Consider the following 18,058-nt stretch of genomic DNA (forward strand, 5'->3'; position numbering starts at 1 on the left):
AATGTATATAATGAGCGAGTACATCATGAATTCATCTTCCAAACCGCGTTTTTGTCTTATTCCGAATCACTACGGTATACTTATAATAAGTACTTATATTTGGACTATTGTAGCCTGGTCGGGTCGTCACCGCTGCGGAGTAACACATGCCTGCGTGAATCGCCATAGACACACTTAGAGAAGTAGCTCCGGTTGGAATGTTCTTCCAAGGGGATTGTGTGCAGTTCTGTTTATTAGAGCGCCAAAAGTTACATAGTGCTGCTTTAAATAAGAAAGACATGCAAATTATGCAGAGCAGTGGTAGGCAAGAACTGGAATTGAGAACCACTGGCCTACATAATTGCATATTAAACTAAAGCGTAAAAGAAACTACGAACATGCAATGTCGTAGTTATGTTGTCAAGTCATGAAGTTACCAAAAAGGCGATTAAAGCTGCCTCAAAACTGTGCATGCATGCAAGTATTTGATATATATGAGTCACATTTAAGAACATATCTCTGAAATGGTTTTCAAAATGATGAGGTAGATGAGGTGCAATTTTATAGAGAAATCAGTATTGGTATCATTGATACTGGCCTTCAGTCATAAAAAAAGATGCCATTAAACAAATATAAAAAAAAAATACTGTCTTTATGTTGTTTGTACATTAATTTGAAGATTGAATGTGAAATTATTGCAATATAAAAGTATATTTAAAAACTTTAATGTTAGGTGGGATTAATTGCGATTAATTTCAGAAAAATGTGCGTTTAATTAGTTAATTTTTTTAATCGATTGACAGCACTAATAAAAACACTTATGTCCATTGTGCTCAGATTATTACTGATGTGGAGAGAAAAGGGAAAAAAGGATTACACATTGTTTCTCACACACACACACACGTGTGTGTGTATGTGAAACAATGTGTAATCCTTTTTTTTTTTTCAACTATTGATAAACAAGTATTTGTGTGTGTATGTGTGTTTAAGGAATGAGGAACAGTGCAAAAATTGCATGTCTAATCAGTATTGAGGGAGGCCACTCCATCGACAGTAGTTTACCAGCACTACGCATGTTCTACCAGCTTGGAGTAAGATCCATGGCCCTCACACATAACTGCAACACCCCATGGTAAATACTCACCATACATGTACAACATAAGCTTATGATAATAATGTGTACAAACAAGTTTTAATACTGAATTGAGAGAGCACAAATACAACTTATACTGCATACTTACGGACATACTGTCCCTGAATTTTTATTTGTCCATTTCATATAGTTACATTATTAAACTTTCTCCAATAATGTCATGTGTAGGGCTGAGAGCTCATCTAGTTTTTACCCAAATTACCAGCGGAAGAATAACAGCCTGACAGATTTTGGAAAGGTACGTTTTTCTTGATGAATCAATAGTCAATAAAACGATGTAAAACAGATCTTATAAGAAGATCAAGTTTAATGCAAGATAGTTGAACCAAAGTTATAGTTGTATTTAGTGGGGAATTTGACCTGGTATTAAAGGCCTCTTTTGTTCTCTTCTGTATTTGGAAATCCCTGTCTTGTGTCCCCTTTTGAACCCAAAGACTAGAGACAAAAAATACTGAAAGTTCAAAGACAGTTTTCTTTTTGCTTAAAAAAATGCCTTTGATCCTGGAGTTACTAAAATATTCAAGATGGTGATTTGTATATCCTGTTTGCACAGTAGTTCATCATTACCATTGAATTGAGTGTATGTGTTAAAATTGCTGACAAATGACATATAAAAGATGTCTATCATAACATATATTATTACAATATTGCACACAGTGAACCCATTGTTGTATGAATCAAGTACATGAGAAAAACTTCTGCAGAATATAAAAAATCTTAAAGTGCTCAATGGAAAAAAAAAAAATCATGATTATGATGCATTTACTTTGTTTTTGAAGTATAACTTGACTATTATCAGAACCTGTTTTGTGGTGGAAATCACTTTGGCACTGAATATTTGTGACTTACCTCAGAGAATTCACAGTAAAAATCCAAATGGGTAAAGTTCTAAAAATTTACCCTACCTACCCTGATTTGTAGAATTGAACTGAATGGATCAGAACTAACTGCTTTACATGGGTAATTAATGATTTGAATCCCCAGGCAGTGGTGAATGAGATGAACAGGTTGGGAATGCTGGTTGATCTGTCCCATAGCTCGTGGGAGACAGCCAGAGCTGTGCTGAAACATTCTACTGCTCCAGTTATTTTCAGCCACTCCTCAGCCTATGCTATCTGTAACAATGTTCGCAACGTACCTGACGACCTGCTGCTGCTGCTGGTGAGACCTCCATTTGTTTTGCTACATTAGACATAGTTCCCCCTCAATAAAAAAACTCCAAAATACTCCAAAATTTCACTGAAAAAACGACAGTAATGGAAATGCCACCTACCACTTTGTGTTTTTGTCCACTTTTACCAGTATGACATGTATGATATTTTGAAAAGAACAAACTTTGCTTTCTTTCTAGAAAGAAAATGGTGGACTTATCATGGTGAACTTCTACAGCAGTTTTGTAGCATGTTCATATAACGCAAATGTGTCTATTGTGGCTGGTAAGACTAGATTTCTTTTTTTTTTTTTTTTTTTTTTTTTTTTTTTGGTTTTAATTTGAAACTTATGGTTCTATAGATCATTTTGATCATATAAAGCGGGTGATTGGAGCTAAAAGCATTGGGATTGGAGCAGACTATGATGGGGCACAAGGGCAAGTAAAAATCTCAAATACATCTCATCTATATTGACGTTACAGAAGTTTGTTCACGCACACTTCTTTGCTAACGTACCTCCATGGAATCCATGCTTGTGTAATTCTGCAGTAAACATTGTAGATTTCTGCTGAATTTAAACAAAAAATAATAATTTTTAGCTACCAATATCATTGTAGTACTCTCAGCACCAGTTAACACATTTTACAATATTTAAATCCATTCCGAAACATTCATATCCCCAAGAATCACAAAGAAAAGCATGCAGATTATGCTTGTGGCCCTTATCTGTATGTCTGTGCGCATGTGTTTATGCGTGCCTGTATTATTACAGATTCCCTAAAGGCCTGGAGGACGTCTCCAAATATCCAGCACTAATTGAGGAGCTGATATCAAGGAACTGGACTGAGGAAGAGCTGGCAGGAGTGCTAAGACTGAACTTCCTCAGAGTGTTCCGAAAGGTTGAGAAGGTCAGGAAATTGATTTGTGTGTTCAGTTCCTAGTTTAATTAGGTCAGTTAAGATATTTATAAATCTTGGCCTCTTTAGGGGCAGTATAAATACTGCAATTGACATTAGTAAACATAACATAGCAAACATATACTTAATGTGCATAGCCGAATTATTGTCTAAACTTTCTCACACACATACTTACATTTTATTCCTCAGTTTCTTCCTTTCTTGCACTACAATGGTGATCTTTACAGCCAAATGGAAATTCCTTCCAGTTCCTTTTATTTTCTTTAAAAACTCCTACTGCCTTTTGTCCTGCTCTCAGTGATCCCCATTAATTTATCTCATAATATTACGGCCACTATCTTCCACCCTCATCTAACCCTCTTCTTTTAAATTACAGTTGTTATTGAAACATCCACTCAAATCTCTCTCACCTTATTAAACCAAGCAGACAGAGAAAGTGTATCTATTACATCAGGGCTGCCTACTCTCATGTGTTTGGCACTGTTCTCACGCCACACACCTAAAAACATAGGGAGCAAAGAGGACACTGCAGTGTGCTGACTGGTGAGACAGAGTAGGCAGCACCGTGCAGCAGTGAGTAATTCTGAGCAGTCGGGGGAAATGCGTAACTTAATTGTAGTTTATTTCCATGCATGCCGAGTAGTCAGCCTCCCTCTCATCTTTCACTGTGTAAACAGGCAGGTCAGTGATTTGAGTTTAGGTTAGTAACTAATATGCTCTGTAGACTACATAAAAATAAGCTAGTGTTAACAAAGTAAATTCTTTGCACTATTGCAGCAGTTATTTTATACAACCACTGTCAGACAAAATTCTGTTGACAGGTTTTGAGTTTTTTTTTTTTTTTTTAACAAAACAACCCCATACAGCCCACCGCACCCCCCACACGAATTCTTACTCCAAGCTGAAATGAGTTGGCAGCCCTGATATACATGTAGTATAAATACATATGACACGTTACCATCCTGTTCTTGATAAGGTATGATAAGATTCCTCCTTATCCAAATGTCACTGCACTGGTTCAGCACATTCAGTCTGATGAGATTTTATCAAACTGTATCTGCACCCAGTTTGGACCCCAACCAATGCAAGAAATAATAATTTATTAAATTATTTCATAAATAATTTTATAGATTTATACATATAATTTCAAAACACAATTTTTTTAAATCAACATTCATTTAATTCACTTTAAGGACCTGTGTACTGAAATACTTGTAAGTGTTACACATTCTTATAGTTTGTATATTAAACGTATTTCCCTCAGTGTGATCAAAGCACATTTGGATATATGTTAAATATTTCTCTCTCTTCATATGTTAAGGTACGTGATGATTTTCTGCACATTTCACCCAGTGAAGTTGAAATCTCCCTTTCGGAAGTAAACAACAGCTGTCGTGTGATGCTGATCCATCCAGTCTTGCCCAAAAGTAGCCATCGAAATGGAAACGCTCCATTGATGCCTGTGAAAGCTTTAATCTACTTCATTTTACTTTGGATCCAGTTACAGTAATCTAACAAACAATTAATCAACCAGAGACAGTGTACAATATAAATGTTTACCACAGACTGCTTGGCCAACAAAAATCTCAACAAGACCAGGAGTACATTTGAAGTAAATTTGCTGACTGAAACTGACACATTTAGGTGCTTTGACTATTTTGGAAACTGTTATGTTTGGTAACAGTTTATGAAGACCATACTTTATAACGGTTTCTTAATCTGCATAGCTAGTGTACAGATCACATGAGATAACAAAATGACGTAACAAACCGCATTGTTGCATTATCTTGTACTTCTTTAGCATATCAGTAAGAAGCATCTGTTTCTTTCGATCTGTCTGGTATTTCCCTTTTGCAGAAGTAGATATAAAAAATATACGAAATATTTAAAAAATTAGTTATATTTTTATTGAATACAAAAATATTGTAGTATTATTATTATTAAATTATTACTTTCCAAACACATTTGTCAAACACTGACTCGCTGTTTAGACTAATAAGTAGTTCTACCTTAAACTCTGATGAACTGCTCAAACTTAAAGATCAATCTTTTGGAAGCACTAGAGAGCCATAGCGTATACTTGTATTTCTATGCAGATGACACAGTCTTTCGATAATACTGTATTCGTTTATTATAGGAGGAAATAAAATTGTCATCAACTTTACAATGCAATAACGCCTGTTTTTTTTCTAGCTTATTTTTGTTAATCCACAAGGTATGCAGTTAGAGGTTGTCTTCTCTGAGGCAAAAATAAGATCATATAATACATGTAACATGTTCTGCAATTCATAGTGCACTTTATTGCAACTTTTTCATATTTTTAGTTTTTAAAATAATTTTTTCTTAATACTATACATAAAAGTCAACTGCATGTTTCATTAAGTGTTTAATCTTTATCTTTAACATAAAACACTGTAGAGATGTAACACATTCCATAAATGTTAGTCAATACAGTCTTCCATATATTCTTCTATTTGTATAACAAATGTATATTGTCTGTACAGTAATCATGCCCTAAAAAAGAATAAAGACTTTGTATCGGTATCCAAAATGTCTCATTCTCAATGCGAGTTGTGTACTAAAATGCAGATTTTGAAAACAAATGGTTCATTTACAAAGAATCTTTTTTCTCTTAAAAAAAGTTATACAAAATCTATCCATCCCATTTCAGCTCCTTTGGTTATTTTCTAAAGCTAATACTTTCAATACAATGGGGAGTTTCTACAAATAAATAAAGACAGAATAAATAAAAAATACAAGCAGTCAAATAGAAATTTAAGTTTAGCACTTGCGTTCTGAATGGCAGTCTTTTACCAGGAAGCACTAGATCTGTTACTTGGGCAGTGAAAGTCAAGATAATCACATGTGCTCGTTTTTCATTTAGTCGCCCTGTACAAAATAATGTTATGCATGTAATTTGTTATATTAAAAGGATACGGAATAATTCTCTTCTAAATTAGCTACTGTTAACTTGTGAAATATTTTTCTTGGTTCTGACCCAAGCCACAATATTTTCTGCACTATTAGCATGCTTGATATTGTATGTTGCTACATCAGCGATTCGTATTTATCACTGGTGGCAAAACCTCAAATATTTTAAAATTGGGATTGTCTACTTAATGTCATACGTAAGCAATGTTGTTGCTAGAATCATCTGTTTTTTGTGTAGAAAACATGGCATAAATTCCAAAGTGATTCTGAATGTTATAGTGTGAATGTGGAAGGGGTTCGGTTGAAAATGAAAAGGTAAACAACTGAAACAGGCCAAATGTGCCATTTAAGTTTTTCAAGTGAAATGAATTGATCAAATAGTGCACTTTAGTGTAAAACCCCTTTTCATGAACTATGATATGTTTAGGCTGGCATAAGATGTTCAGTATGCATATTCTTTATATGCCACTTTTTTAGATAGAGTAACAAACAGTAACAGTGGTCTATGTATTGATCTTTGGCCATTCAGGAATAGATAGTGATGACCTCACGACCTCCACCTCTTACAAGCAGCACTCTCTCTAGACCCTCAGTTAACACCTCAAGAAATTCCATATCTGAAATCGGAGTTAAAGAAACAGCATGAGAAGTAGCAATACATTTATACCATAAATAATAGGGAATTTTGCCCAAACAAGGCATATTTTCATGTTGGATTTATCTACATCTTACCAAAAATGAAGCAAACCAGCAAAAGAAAGCTTTAATACAGTACTTAAAGTATATCATTCTTTGGGAAGGATACAGTTTTCATCTCCCTCTGGGTTGCGCGGAGGTCCTGGCATGTTCAGCAGCACAAGTCTGGCATCATGGGATCTATTAACAATAACCTCATTCAGCTTCACTGCTGTGTGCATCCGCCGAACATTAGATTGGTCACTGTAACAAACACACAGACTTTTGATTTAAACTAAGGTGGATCAATATGTTTGGCAAATGTGTGGAATTTAAAAATAAATAAAACAAACTAGGACCTTTCAGGATTATAGGTAATACCACACTGAAAGTACACAAGCATGCACACCAACATAGTTTACTTATGTAAATACAACAAGGAACACATATCCTCTTTATGCTAACCATCAAAATCAAATAGGTCTATTATAGAAACATAAAAAGTAAAACCTACTACTTTGTGCCAAATACAGTGTTGATAGAGTGCAGTGGTGGCATTCCAGCTCTTGTTCCTGCTTGCCTACTCACGGTTTAATGCTAATTAGTTCTCTGAAGTTTTCTGGTGCGTTGCTTCGGTTTCGTCTTTCTGCTTCTATTTTTTCACTAGTCCAGGTCATCTGGTTTTTCTCTGGTAATACTTCAATGGTTTCCTCTTCTTCATCTGAGTATAGACTGCCCATTCTTATCAGCGAGTGTCTGTCCTTCACTAGCTGGGCCTACAGTAAAGAGTAATGAGACCACACTTAAGAGAACTGCTACTGCAGTCAACAGGACATTAAATGTGTCGCTAGCATGGAGCATCAAGTTTGACAGCCCTCATTTTGTAACATGAAATTCTGTATTTCATTACAAAATGTACATTGATGCATTTTGTTAACAGAAAGACAAAAGCCAATTGCATGTTTCTACCATACAGTAACGGCATCACAGTTAGTGTACAAAAATCTAAACCACAAAATGCATTTTGTATTAATTTTGTGAATATTAACCCACAAAATGGGTTGTTTTGCATTTTTTTCTACAAATTATTCATTTCATAAATGTAATATGTATTTTGTACACAAAATGAGCGGCCTGAATGACAACAGTGTCAACGATCATGCCAAACACTGACTAGTGCACTTATATGCACTATATTACATTATTCTGGTTAAAAAAGATCTATAGATTATAGAAAATAAAAATAAAAGCCTGCACACAATATCCTTTGAGAAAAGAAAAAAATCTTCAAAAATACTTATTCAGGGACCATACAAATTGCGCAAAAGTCCTCAGTACAAAGACAAAATGTTTGCGATATCACACCATCATCAGTGTCATAGTAGAATAGAATAGAATAGAATAGAATAGAATATAGTATATACAGAATACAGTCATAGTTGGCACTGTCCCCATTTTTTATGCTTTTTTACTTTATGATATTTAGTTCACAAAATGTACTTTGTGACATGCTGTCAAAACAAATTATTTCATTTGAAAAAAAAAAAGTGCTTGTGCTAATTTTCTTGCACAATATTAGTTTGTGGTTTAGATTTTTTTGCATGAAATAATACAGTGACTACATTTCAGTAGACACAATTATATGAAAATACTTTTAGTATATAAAAATATTTTGTGTAACATTTAAGTAAATACTTCAAAATAACTTTGGCAAGGGTGTTGTCACAATTTGCCTGCTGGAGGAGCGAGGAGACGAGGAGTTAACACAAAACGAGAGTCTTTAATCATCCAGGAGGGAAACACGGGGCTAACAGGACCAACGGAGTAGCACAACATGACGTAAGACACCGAACACAAACCACGGGGCAGACCACACCATAAATACACAACTCAACGAGAATAATTGGGGAAACACAGGACTAATTAGACAGGGGAGAAACTAGGTAACTGGGAACGCATAGAGAGGAAAACAAACACACAGACAGTCCAAGGGCGTGACAGGTTTGTCATTTCATAATATATTTGTGTATATACTTCTGTATAACTGGTAAACAAACTGTGAACATCCTGTAGCTACAGTGTTAGTACAAAAGAGACATAAGTGAATGTCGCAGTACCTCTCTGTCTCTCTCTGCACTGGACAGCCACACCATAAATACACAACTCAACGAGAATAATTGGGGAAACACAGGTGAAAGGAATGACTAATTAGACAGGGGAGAAACTAGGTAACTGGGAACGCATAGAGAGGAAAACACACAGACAGTCCAAGGGCGTGACAGGTTTGTCATTTCATAATATATTTGTGTATATACTTCTGTATAACTGGTAAACAAACTGTGAACATCCTGTAGCTACAGTGTTAGTACAAAAGAGACATAAGTGAATGTCGCAGTACCTCTCTGTCTCTCTCTGCACTGGACAGCCTCATTTGTTTTAGCATCTGCGACCTCTGTTCCATCATCAGTGTCCGCTCATACGTATATGCTGAGATATCGCTGTCATGCTGCAAATAACAACATTCGACATCATGAAATTATAATGGCATAAATACATGTGATAGGGTGGGATGTGAAGTATTAATAGCAAAGCTAAAGTGTTCTGTATACCATCTCAACCACTTCCACCCCTGCTTCTAATCTGAGCTGGTACAGGAAGGTTGCCAGATCCTTCTTCATCTGAATGCTGTTATCGTCCATTTGAGCCACAGTGAAGATACGCATCTTACATTTACGCCAGACCTGAAGTGCAAGAAACCAAAAAATATGTTTTATTAAAAAATATTTTGATTGTCAGAACAAATATAGCCAGAAAGTATCTAAAACATAAATTACACAATAAATCTATTAATTTAGATCATTCTAATTGATTCCCATGAAGTCTTTTTCTAACATTTAAATTACATGTATTTTAAAAAGTATCAATGATTAATTGTTCACCTTATGTTGTTTGAGAAGGAAAGGCAGCAGCATGAGCATTCCACCATCATGGACAATCCACCACACATCAATATATCCATCAGAAAAGCGCTCATGATTGCTGGGATAGAATGATACATTTTTTGGGACCATCAGAGCAAGGTGGGCAGCTGTAGTGCACCGGACTGTATCTACAATTGAGAGAATATGAAAGAGGAGTAGACTGACGTCAGCCTTTCTAAGTACTGTGCTTCAGTGCAAACAATTACAAGTGCACATAATTCAAATAAACCTTTCCCAAACTCTTGTTCTTACTAATAAAGCTTTTCCAAGCCCGTGGGTCTTCACTCTGTCTCCAGCCATATGGCCAACCCATAACGACTGTGTTATGTTTCATGCCTCCCAGACCACAGGACTGGATGAGGTGCGCGATCCCCTCTCGCACTTTGGAGGCGACCACCACTTGACAGAAGCCCTTCACCCGCTCAATCTCCATCATGCTCTTTATTGCCTGGTAGAGGGTATGGAAACCTAATTTAGTGAAATCTCTCAGCACACTCCAGAGAGGCTGATAGAGCTGCAAAGACAGTAGACCTAATTTCGTGGCAACCACAAATATTGAATATGGCTGCAAGTTCATAAAGTATAAACTAACCATCATTGTATTTGCATCTGTAATGTAGGATCACAGTTACAGTTGTGGTGATGCTAAAAGTGTGCGTAGATCAGGAAACTTCCTCACCTGTTCTGACGCTTGTGTTTCCCCATAGCATTCCAGGAAGTTGCCGTGTATCACTGATCCTACAATGGTTAGACCTTTTCCTGCCTTCAGCTGTGAGGCAAAGGTAAGCATTCTGGGATACTTCACATGCAGGTCCTCATCCAACTTCAGAAGAACCAGCAGTTGTGGCCTATTAGCAATTTCATTTTAATTTTATTGTAGTGTAATTATTATGTATAAAAAAAAATTCTATAAAAAAATGAAATATGTGTGTATAGTATCTAATATAACTGCTTTTCAATATTGTATGCCTACATACACTACTGTTTAAAAGAAAATATTACTTTTATTCAGCACAGGCGCATTAAATTGATTAAAAGTGACTGTGGTGATGTATAATGTATTAATGTTTCAAATAAAGGCTGACATTTTGAACTTTATATTCATCAAAGCATCATGGTTTTCACTATAATATTAAGCAGCACAACTTTTCTCAACATTGATAATAATAGGAAAAAATATTTCCCGGGCACCAAATAAGCATATTAGAATGATTTCGTTCTATCATGTGACAAAGACTGGAATAACGGCTGCTGAAAATTCAGCTTGCCATGACAGGATTAAAAAAAAAATATATATATATACTGTATATATATATATTCAATAGGAAAACAGTTATTTTAGTAATCATATTTATCATATTTGACGGTTTTACTGTATTTAAATGATCAAGTAAATGTTATGTTCAGTCTTGGTGAGTATAAGATACTTCTTTCATAAACATTAGGAAATCTTACCAACCCAATTTTTGAACGCTTCAATACTAATGTGTTACTGACAGTACAAACACTGTTTGAAGTACGCCTACAGGAGTATGTTATTCAAACAATATATCCTGGCTTCTTAAACATTATTTAACTAAATTAAGTGAAGGTGTTCCCAGGTCATTTTCAAATATGTGTTTTGGAAAAATATCAGCTGATAATATTTTAAAGTTAGCATTTATCTACACTTTTTATCTAACATCTTTTTATATATTATCTTCAGTGGTTTGGTTTATATCATGTATTCTATGTACAGCAGTCATTTATTGGGGAAAACACATTGTCTGTGACAAACTAACCTCCAGTTTTTGGTGTGGGGTGGTCCAGCCTCCAGGCGAAGAAGAGCGTAACGGGCGGCACTAAGAGACAACCCGCGGATCCCGTCCCCCCATTCCTTCTCTGCTCTAAAAGCGAGAAAAATATACAAGCCAGAGATTTGTGAACTAAAGATGGAGAATTCAAGTGACTCTTCAAGTGCTTCACAGTGATTTACTGTGTTAGTTTAATGGATGTAATTGGAAATCACCTACTATATATATATATACTGTGTATATATATATATTCAATAGGAAAACAGTTATTTTAGTAATCATATTTGACAATATTACTGGTTTTACTGTATTTAAATGATCAAGTAAATGTTATGTTCAGTCTTGGTGAGTATAAGATACTTCTTTCATAAACATTAGGAAATCTTACCAACCCAATTTTTGAACGCTTCAATACTAATGTGTTACTGACAGTACAAACACTGTTTGAAGTACGCCTACAGGAGTATGTTATTCAAACAATATATCCTGGCTTCTTAAACATTATTTAACTAAATTAAGTGAAGGTGTTCCCAGGTCATTTTCAAATATGTGTTTTGGAAAAATATCAGCTGATAATATTTTAAAGTTAGCATTTATCTACACTTTTTATCTAACATCTTTTTATATATTATCTTCAGTGGTTTGGTTTATATCATGTATTCTATGTACAGCAGTCATTTATTGGGGAAAACACATTGTCTGTGACAAACTAACCTCCAGTTTTTGGTGTGGGGTGGTCCAGCCTCCAGGCGAAGAAGAGCGTAACGGGCGGCACTAAGAGACAACCCGCGGATCCCGTCCCCCCATTCCTTCTCTGCTCTAAAAGCGAGAAAAATATACAAGCCAGAGATTTGTGAACTAAAGATGGAGAATTCAAGTGACTCTTCAAGTGCTTCACAGTGATTTACTGTGTTAGTTTAATGGATGTAATTGGAAATCACCTACCCCTGATACTCAATGTATTTGTAGATCATACCAGCAATACCCATCGCTACTATGGCATAGTACCAAGAGGAGATGAACATAAGGGCTAAACACATACTCATGCCCAGAAAAGACAGAGCCCTGAGAGGGAGAGAACAGAGAGCATTTCATAAAAAAAGACCCATTATTTTACTCTACACTATTGTTACAATAGCTGGAATTGTTTTATTGGAAGTAATTTTTTACATATCTGCAAGAAGTGAATAGTGGATTTCAATGGCTGAATGCCAGTGAGATCACATTTGACCTGAATTCAAATGTGACTACAAGAGAAGTTCTCTGGATTTGCACAAATAAGATACAAATGAATGCAAACACAACTTAAATGCACACTTAACCAGTGGTAGTATCTGAACCGAGGTCTCCAGTTTGGCGTTCTTAAAAGTGTTTGTACTGCACACGCCAAGTTTACAAAAAGATAACACATCAGGAAAAACCTGTAAAGTGAACAAACAGATATACACATTAGAATAAGTGTCATGTAATACATGCAATGACATTTCAGGTGAAAAACATTTTGACATAAAATGAAACATGAATAAGCATCTTTATTTTTGGCTGGTGAAAAGAATAATAAAAAATGTAAATGTATTAACGTGATATTCAATATAAAATTACATCTTATTATAGAATTTTGATCATTTATTTTGTGTGATAGTGATGTATCTGTGTGTATATTTGTGCTTTGTCCTCACATGGAGAGAATAGGAGCAACCATATCCAGTGATGCAATGAGGATGCCAAGCTCTGCTATGAGTCCCGTCAGCAGCAGGGCCCACGTGGGCTCTCCATTAGCTTTACCATGTCCAAAAACCTGTGCATGTGCAAACACATTGACACACAGGGACAGAAAGCAGCAGTCAGCTGTTAGCATCACATATTTGCATTTTAGGAAAAACATTTTACATATGACATGCAAATGCTTTCTTTTATGGCTTTTGTGGTTTGGCATTCCAGAAAAGGAAGTAAATATAATCCAGGAAGTCAATTTTCATGTTACTGAAATTCTTTTTAACTTCATCAGTCATGTTTTAAGGCGTAAAACACAGTAGTTATACAATACATTATGAACCACAGATAAAAGCTCAACATGCTTCATGTTCAAATTGGTATTGTAATGAAGAAAAGCACCAGGGTGAAAAAAGATGTGGAGTGTTTATTTAGTATATTTTTTTGCGTTCATATATCAGGAGATCTCTTACTCTAAGGAAAGGAATGATGTTATCTTTAGCAATGGCTTGCAGGAGACGAGGAGCTCCTGTCAGGGACTGAAGTCCTGCACCCACTGTGGAGAAGAAGGAGCCAATCACAATGACCCAGGGAGAGGGCCAGGACAGTGTGCCAACCACCAAGTTTTTACTAACAGCATCTCCAAATCTAAAAGGTATACGCAAGAACACATGAGACACAACATGCTTGTTTCCATCTAAAAATGTTGTATTTGTAATCTCTACATTACTTACTTATCTCTCAGCACCACACCCTCAATACAGGCCCCAAACAGAACCACAGAGCTGAAGTCTATCAACGGAGTCAAGGTATTCTATGGAACTTTGAATGCTAAATAAAACTGCTCTTGGAAAAAAAGTTTGTATAACACAAAATACAAATAAGTTCTAAAATAACATACTGTCGATAATAGTAATAGTTAAAATCTTGTTTTAAACATAATATCAGTACTACCAACAGCAAAAAGGATACAGACAAGAGAGGTAGTTGTAATAGCCAGGATAGTCCCTATTGGTATAGACTTCTGTGCATCTCTCAGATCTCCAGATCTGTTTGATCCTGCCATTATGCCTGTCCCAGAGATGCAGAGAGACAAAAATACAGAATTTCAAGTCATTTTCCTTCAAGTAATACTTAGATGTGTAAAAAAGATAAAGTGTACATTCAGCTGACAAGACATTATCTCGCTTATTACACACGTCATTCTCACAACTCAGAAAACTGTTTTAGGAGCTTTTTGTCTACTTTTTTTTTGACGTTTTAGCTGAACAATTGGTATGTTGTTAAACAACAGTACAGTCCATTGAATGCACTGTACTTCTATCCTTCACAGCCTCGTTTACATTCCCATCAAAAATGAAATATGGCGCTACCCCAACTAAGGTCTATAGCTGCTCTACATCAACTGCACCTTAACAGATTGGCAAGATATTGCCACTTGCAGTTGAAGGAGCAATTGAAAAGAGCTACTTTCTGCTTCCCACAGTGATGCTTACATGGCTTGTGCTTACTTTCTTTCATTTTTTCTTTCTTTCAAAGGGGGTCATATGCACTTATATTAATCAGGTAACCAAATGTTTGAATTTTACACACCTAATATTACACCTGGATTCAACAACTGACCTATCAGAATAAAGTATTACAGGGAGCTGTGTAATAAACAAATATATTTCTTAACCAAACAGGACAGATGAATTTTACCTGTGGCAGAAGGAAAAAAGATTCCCACCAAGAGGGTAAAGGATGTGGTGATGTCAGCAGACACATAGAAGCCAAAGGTCTCCATGGAGCCATGGACATCAACAGAGGGCAGACTTGCCTTTTCGAGAATCTGCCCTTTCTCCATGTAATCCCCCCACAAGTTTTCTGTAACATACACACATGCACAAAGCAGTCCTAATGAAATAAAATGTGCAAAGCCACAAATATTACATGTTAAATAGCAAGTGCCCAGAAAAAGAGAGCCTTTAAATATATCTTGTAATTTTCTAATCTGTAATCTTTTCTTTCTTTTTTGACCTAGATGCCATGCTGTGGTCCAGATCAATGTCTCTCTACCTTTAATGATCCCACTGGCCAGCCCAGGAATGCCCTGGATCTCTGTTACATTGTTGTGGAGGAAGTACTCGTCACAAAGAGCACTGCTGGAATTCTCAGAGCTGCAGAAGTTCTTCCACAGCTGGCTGGGAACCGTGTCATTACCGACAACTACTGTCTTCCCACAGACATCAAACAAATCACGAACCAATGTGCGGTTTCCTAACATGCAGATCCTACACAATTTAAATGAGAAAGAATAAAAACTAAAAATTCTTATATGCTTATTTGTACCAATTATATTTTCATTCTGCATCACAATAAAACTGTGTAAGTAGTTCATCTAAGTTCATTTTTTATCCAAATATTAAGAAAAATTAAGCTATAAATAGACTTTATTCTTTCAATATAGGCCTATTATGTATATTATTTCCAAAACAAATAACAGGCACAGACCTTTGGCACATTAATCCACATATAACATTTTGTGTATTGTTTTGACCAGTGGTTCCCAACCCTGGTCCTGGAGGCACCCCAACACGGCATGTTTTGCATGTCTCCTTAATCAAACACACCTGATTCAGATCATCAGCTCATTAGGAGAGACTCCAAGAGCTGAAACTGGTGTGTCAGAGAAAGGGGACATGCAAAATGTGCAGTGTTGGGGTGCCTCCAGGACCAGGGTTGGGAACCACTGGTTTTGACTATCAACTGATACTTACGGAAACTCAGGAGGGAGGAAGATGGATTTGACAGCTCCGGTATAGATGGAAACAATGGAGATTATGACACAGGCCAGGAAAAGGGAGGCAAATTTGTTGACATACTTGACCCCCACAAAGACAACCACAGCCATAAGGCTCAAACATATTGTGCCGTACACCCGCATGTTATTCAGCATCGCACCACTCCCTGCATGAATATCTGCGGGATGGAATATGGCAGCCTGAGGAATCAGATATTTCTGTAGACAATAAGAGTTGATGAATGATTATTATCATTTTGGAGTTTGGATCATTGTGTGTATGTTGTCATAATAATGAGACTGACCAGAAATATTTCAATTGCTCCCAGTATGTACATGGCAGCAGCGAAGGTTGTGCCCAAATAAAAACAGAGACCAACTGCACCACCAAACTCAGGGCCCAGAGACCGAGATATCATGAAATAGGCCCCACCAGCTGCCAAAAAAAAAACAGTAAATAAATACATTTTTGTAGGAAAATAACGATAGCTATTATCAACCTTGTCATAATCATAATTAGATCAAAATTTAAAAACGTAATCTAAAATCTTCAATACTGATATTTCTTTCTAATGTACAATATTAGCTGTAGGAAGATTTCCTAGTAATGTACTGTTTTTTATAAAATGTTATAATACAAAGGTACAAACATTTAAAATTACCTGGAACTACACCATTTGTGGCTATGGCACTCATCGAGATTGCTGTTAACATTGTCTGTTAAAAATGAATAAATAGACAAATAGAAAAAAAAATCATACATTTAAACATTTTAACTATATTTTATGTTACACATAATTTTGTGCTTTCCACATATCAAACTCATTATGTGCACTATTGGCAGAGTTACAGAGCTCACACACTGCCTGCCTTACTAATCAATAACAGCAACATTTGAGGGTTAGCCAGTAATAGTAGCAACTTAATCTAATAAATAAATAGATCGATGTAATCTCAAATTAATTTAATACATGTTTTCCAGGCTAATGCATTATCCAGGAGACTAAATGTAGCATGCAAGCTTGCTATTTAAGTTAATATAATGCTTGCATGCTTTCTTTGAAGCCGCTGCCACCGATCTGGACGAGCTCACAGGGACTGTAACATCATATATCAGTTTCTGTGAAGACATGTGCATTCCAACCAGGACTTATTTAACCAACAACAATGGCAAACCATGGTTCACTGCAAAACTCAGACAACTCCATCAGGCTAAAGAAGATGCTCGCAGGAATGGGGACATATTCTTGTAAACAGGCCAAATACACACTGGAAAAGGAGATCAGAGTGGCAAAGAGGAATTATTCTGGAAAGCTAAGGAACCAATTCTCTTCCAGTGACCCTGCTTCAGTGTGGAAAGGTCTGAAAGACATCACCAATTACAAGAAACCATCCCCCAGCACTGTGGAGAATCAACAACTGGCAGACGATCTGAATGAGTTCTATTGCAGGTTTGAAAAAACACCATTTACACCTCCGGCAACCCCCCTCTCCCCCACTCCAGATAAGTGAAGATGATGTGCGTACAGGTCTTCAGAAAGAACAAGAGAAGAAAGGCACCAGGCCCAGACTGTGTGACACCAGCCTGTCTGAAATCCTGTGCTGACCAGCTGGCCCCCATCTTCACACAGATCTTCAACAGATCACTGGAGCTGTGCAAAGTCCACTCATGCTTCAAACGCTCAACCACCATCCCTGTCCCAAAGAAACCCAAAATTACTGGACTTAATGACTACAGACCTGTAGCTCTAACATCTGTGGCCATGAAATCATTTGAAAGATTGGTTTTGGCTTATCTAAAGGACATCACTAGACCCCCTGCAGTTTGCCTACCGAGCAAACAGGTCTGTGGATGATACAGTCAACATGGGACTGCACTACATCCTGCAACATCTAGACAGACCAGGGACTTATGTGAGGATCCTGTTTGTGGACTTCAGCTCGGCTTTCAACACCATCATCCCAAACCTCCTCCTGCCCAAA

At 36.4% G+C, this 18,058-nt stretch overlaps 2 protein-coding genes and 1 long non-coding RNA gene across 5 annotated transcripts in view; 1 reads left to right on the plus strand and 2 right to left on the minus strand.

Moving 5' to 3' along the window:
• The window catches only part of LOC107657108 (dipeptidase 2-like), a 15,735-nt gene extending 9,453 nt beyond the window's left edge, over positions 1–6,282 (plus strand). For both annotated transcript variants that reach the window (XM_016445118.1, XM_016445119.1), the window contains 7 exons: positions 970–1,111; positions 1,301–1,370; positions 2,117–2,293; positions 2,484–2,568; positions 2,645–2,720; positions 3,056–3,191; positions 4,522–6,282. In XM_016445118.1, the coding sequence (XP_016300604.1) occupies positions 970–1,111; positions 1,301–1,370; positions 2,117–2,293; positions 2,484–2,568; positions 2,645–2,720; positions 3,056–3,191; positions 4,522–4,710 (875 nt within the window). In that variant the 3' untranslated portion in view covers positions 4,711–6,282. The remainder of the gene's footprint in view (positions 1–969; positions 1,112–1,300; positions 1,371–2,116; positions 2,294–2,483; positions 2,569–2,644; positions 2,721–3,055; positions 3,192–4,521) is intronic.
• LOC107657109 (uncharacterized) overlaps positions 1–6,327 on the minus strand; it is an 18,691-nt gene extending 12,364 nt beyond the window's left edge. Inside the window, exon 1 of the long non-coding RNA XR_001630639.1 lies at positions 6,317–6,327. This is a non-coding gene — a long non-coding RNA (uncharacterized LOC107657109). The remainder of the gene's footprint in view (positions 1–6,316) is intronic.
• Positions 6,328–6,362: 35 nt separating this feature from the next.
• LOC107657107 (solute carrier family 12 member 4-like) overlaps positions 6,363–18,058 on the minus strand; it is a 22,306-nt gene continuing 10,610 nt past the window's right edge. Inside the window, exons 5-24 of one of the 2 annotated variants that reach the window (XM_016445116.1) lie at positions 16,738–16,792; positions 16,381–16,511; positions 16,053–16,294; positions 15,352–15,566; positions 14,995–15,159; positions 14,266–14,364; positions 14,028–14,085; positions 13,767–13,941; positions 13,260–13,378; positions 12,903–13,001; positions 12,526–12,645; positions 12,295–12,399; positions 10,467–10,635; positions 10,040–10,235; positions 9,746–9,915; positions 9,416–9,547; positions 9,205–9,312; positions 7,395–7,582; positions 6,937–7,070; positions 6,363–6,748 (exon numbers count right to left, since the gene is read on the minus strand). In XM_016445116.1, the coding sequence (XP_016300602.1) occupies positions 6,657–6,748; positions 6,937–7,070; positions 7,395–7,582; positions 9,205–9,312; positions 9,416–9,547; positions 9,746–9,915; positions 10,040–10,235; positions 10,467–10,635; positions 12,295–12,399; positions 12,526–12,645; positions 12,903–13,001; positions 13,260–13,378; positions 13,767–13,941; positions 14,028–14,085; positions 14,266–14,364; positions 14,995–15,159; positions 15,352–15,566; positions 16,053–16,294; positions 16,381–16,511; positions 16,738–16,792 (2,772 nt within the window). In that variant the 3' untranslated portion in view covers positions 6,363–6,656. Of the gene's footprint in view, positions 6,749–6,936; positions 7,071–7,394; positions 7,583–9,204; positions 9,313–9,415; positions 9,548–9,745; positions 9,916–10,039; positions 10,236–10,466; positions 10,636–12,294; positions 12,400–12,525; positions 12,646–12,902; positions 13,002–13,259; positions 13,379–13,766; positions 13,942–14,027; positions 14,086–14,265; positions 14,365–14,994; positions 15,190–15,351; positions 15,567–16,052; positions 16,295–16,380; positions 16,512–16,737; positions 16,793–18,058 lie in introns of both variants that reach the window. The other variant, XM_016445115.1, reaches the window with a different exon arrangement.

The sequence above is a fragment of the Sinocyclocheilus anshuiensis genome, unplaced genomic scaffold, assembly GCF_001515605.1.
Source record: "Sinocyclocheilus anshuiensis isolate Anshui unplaced genomic scaffold, SAMN03320099.WGS_v1.1 scaffold944, whole genome shotgun sequence".
Taxonomy (NCBI): Eukaryota; Metazoa; Chordata; class Actinopteri; order Cypriniformes; family Cyprinidae; genus Sinocyclocheilus; species Sinocyclocheilus anshuiensis.